The sequence below is a fragment of the Poecilia latipinna genome, unplaced genomic scaffold (assembly GCF_001443285.1).
Source record: "Poecilia latipinna isolate Pla-1442-1.1 unplaced genomic scaffold, P_latipinna-1.0 Scaffold1401, whole genome shotgun sequence".
Classification (NCBI taxonomy): domain Eukaryota; kingdom Metazoa; phylum Chordata; class Actinopteri; order Cyprinodontiformes; family Poeciliidae; genus Poecilia; species Poecilia latipinna.
The window spans coordinates 104,539-107,905 of NW_015114017.1; the positions used below are offsets into that span (position 1 = coordinate 104,539).

General features: G+C 42.0%; 1 protein-coding gene across 4 annotated transcripts in view; it reads right to left on the reverse strand.

Moving 5' to 3' along the window:
* ebf2 (EBF transcription factor 2) overlaps positions 1 to 3,367 on the reverse strand; it is a 49,060-nt gene that overhangs the window by 7,892 nt on the left and 37,801 nt on the right. For all 4 annotated transcript variants that reach the window (XM_015056729.1, XM_015056728.1, XM_015056726.1 and 1 more), the window contains exons 8-9: positions 1,162 to 1,303; positions 250 to 380 (exon numbers count right to left, since the gene is read on the reverse strand). In XM_015056729.1, the coding sequence (XP_014912215.1) occupies positions 250 to 380; positions 1,162 to 1,303 (273 nt within the window). The remainder of the gene's footprint in view (positions 1 to 249; positions 381 to 1,161; positions 1,304 to 3,367) is intronic.

Below are 3,367 nucleotides of genomic sequence, written 5' to 3' on the forward strand. Positions count from 1 at the left end.
CCCCCAAAAGGGGGGGGGGGGTGAAACGGGGGAGAAAAAAACAAAAAAGGGGGCCCCAAAAAAAAAAAAAAAAAAAAAAAAAACGCCTCCCCACGTCTTGTAAATATTTAGGCTAACTCATTACTGTGGGAATATTCAATTGTTAAGACTGCTCATAAATCACCCAAATAATGAGACAAGCCATATGCTGCGCATTTCATTTCACAATGTGCAGCATCATTAGCGGGATGTTTCGAAGACAACTCTTACCTCACTCCACACTAGCATGCTTCCAAACACCACCTGCAGCCCGTCGAAGAAGTTCTCCCCGATGACTATGACCATGGCCCCGCCGGTGGTCCAGCCTTCGCTGGGGCTGATGGCTTTGATGCATGGGGTGGCTGAGACGGGAGAGAAAAGCTTCATTAACACGATCTGCAGTGGCAATCAATAAAAGTAAAGAAATGAGGGTAAAAGTGTTAGGCATACTTTACATGTATGCGCCCTCCAGCGGTATTCATTAATTGTTCATATTTTTTCATGTTTTTTTTTTTATGTGATAGAGCAAAATAAAAAGGAGACGTGGTTTTTATTTCATGCTACAGGAAGCATTCCCACATCATGATGCTGCCACTGTCATCTTTCACTGTGGGGATGTCAGATGTACATTAATGACTGTCTTGGACCATTACATAAAACCCAAATTAAATACATTGATTTGTGATTGTATTGTGACAAAATGTGAAAAAGTTCAGTTTATGGACACTTTTACAACTTTTTGCACTGTGTGGACTGAGTGAAAAAGGTTTGAAGGTTAAAATCAAAACATAAATTTATGTTATCTTAGGCTAGAACAGCTGCTTGAAAAGAGTTTGTGTGACTTAAAGTCATGCATCATGCACAGACATCCTCATTTAAAAGTTGGGTTAAGTACAGGACAAATGTCCGGATAGAGTTGGAAAAATGATCTGCAGAAATGAAAGATTACTAGTGTAAGTTTTAGGCTTGTTTTAATAAATCTTGTAAATTAACTCTTCTTTGCCTCTCAAATATGTGAAACTCTTTGATTCAGATAAAATACGTAGTGTGTTTAACGTGACAAATGACGAAAAAGCGTATAAATACTTTTACGAAACTCTGACTATAAGCAGGTTAATTAAACCTCTCATCTTATTGTCCTACCATATTCCATGGTATTCTCCACAGACTCTCCCGGCTCCAGTCGGCGAGCTCGCCGGCCGTGTTTTGAGTTGTTGTGGACGAACATGTTGTCCGACACGGCCAGGACATGTCCATCTACACTCACTGTGCTGGACAAGACCACCTGAGCGAGAGGACAAAGGGGGCCAAGAGGAAGACGCATGAGCGTAGATGAAGCATTTAGACTGCAGGCTAAGAGTCAAAATATCAAGTTACAAGTGTGAAAATCCCAGGGCAACAATTAGTTTTTCTGTACAGGTGACGGTCATATTTCTTAATGGATGATCTGACGTCTCAGGGATTTCCACAACACATCTGCATTCTGGGGCTCTCACACCCCTTCACTCCTCCGCTGGGTCACCATATGGCCTCTCCCTCTGGCTCTGGACTAACTTTTTGATTCATACAGCACGCAGCAGGCTCACGTTGTCTCCTCTTAATCCTTCAATGACAACAAACATATGAACCGAATCTCCTATTTCAGCTGGTTGTTGGAGCAGTGGATGATATATGGCACCCATAATGTGATTTTCTGCCTACTGCCTGTCCCCACTTACATCTGCACCCCATAGGTGGCACCTTATACACTTAACAAGGGGATAGTCCCAAGTTTTTGTCTTCATTATTTACAATATTTATATGCTCCAGGACATATTTTTAAATGACATGTATAATAAACCTTCATCTGCCTTTAAAAGACACACATAATGAAAAGTTTTGCAGGTGAAGGAGCAAAGCAAAAGAGAGGGGAAAAAGACATATGTTCCATAGGTGGTGGAAGGGGAAGGAAAATAACTGTAAATTATCGATCAAGCAGCGAACTCCTGCCCAGCCCTGATCACCTTTTAACCCAGAGGCCCAGAGTTTGGAGCGCTCGTGTACTCATAACTTCTCAGCATGTGTCACACCACAGGAGTTAAAGCAAACACGGTGGGAGACGAGGACGGAGAGGGGCGGGGGCAGCCGGACACAAGGCTTTGCCGGGCAAAGGAGAATGCCAGAGAGAGGCCGCTGGTGCTGAAAGACGGCAGAGGAAGTGAGCTCGAGGAGTCCCTTGTGACCACTTCCTGGGTCACGGAGCATGACCTTCCCCATCTGGAGCCAATCACTCAATTCTTGACAACTTCCTGAAACACCTCAACCTATTTCCTGCACCCAGGCGCCCCCACAGCCATGTCTCCCACATATATAACTCTTTGGTTTGTCTTTCCATCTCTCTGACTCCTTATTGATTTCTAACTTTCACCTTTAACTTCTTTCTCCAGTTTGACTTCCACTGGAAAACTTTCCCAGAGATTTGCCGTGTGACAACTTTAGCAACTCGCAGCTACTTTAAATGGCTTTAAGACCCAGAAACCAAATGTTCTCTTTCATATCAAAAAGAAAATCAGTCTCATAGCTTGTCAATAAAGTTAATTTATCTAAAAATGAGTTCTTACCTTTTCCAAGGAGTTAAAAAATGTAGGAGAAACATTCCTATTTTTTCCTGATCTATCAGCATTGAAAGACAAATAAACATGAACAATTGGAGAAAAATGTCATGCCTGGTATTCCAATGATTTTAATAAATGGACCAAACTAAAAGAGATACTCTGATTCAGAGTCCTGGTAGTTAACGTCATTGTTCTGTGGTCTGGTTTCTTCTGGTCGTGACTTTAAGAGTGTCTTTTTACTTTGGGTTCAGAACCGGAGGATGCCCTTGAATAAATGAATAATGCTGAGCATGCTGAAGGCATTTATACCAAAAAAAATGGAGACTTTACTTGCAGAAAAGTGAACAGTGTGATCAGGTATGATAAACTGATTTAGCCCAGCTACTTGCTGGAATGGGAGTAACAAAGTTTCTCTTTTGAACATGATGGAGGTAGCAGCAGCCAATCAGGTGCACAGTTTTAGACAACATGAGAGCTATGTCATTAGACCCAAGTAGCTAAAAGCTGTTTAAGGTTGGTAGATTAGAGTTCTTCCTATTCCTGGAGACTTCTGCAGATATGAGACACTTTTTATCATAAGTAAACAAACTGCCTGCCAAGGTTCCTATTGTGCATTCAAAGAAATAGGATGTTAACCTGCACTTGTTTTGTCTCATCAAAGAGTTTAATGCAGCTGCAAGAGACTTTCATATAAACCAGTGTTTCTCAAACTTTTTTGGGCCAACGCCCCCCAGCCCTTATCCAGGTCCCTCACC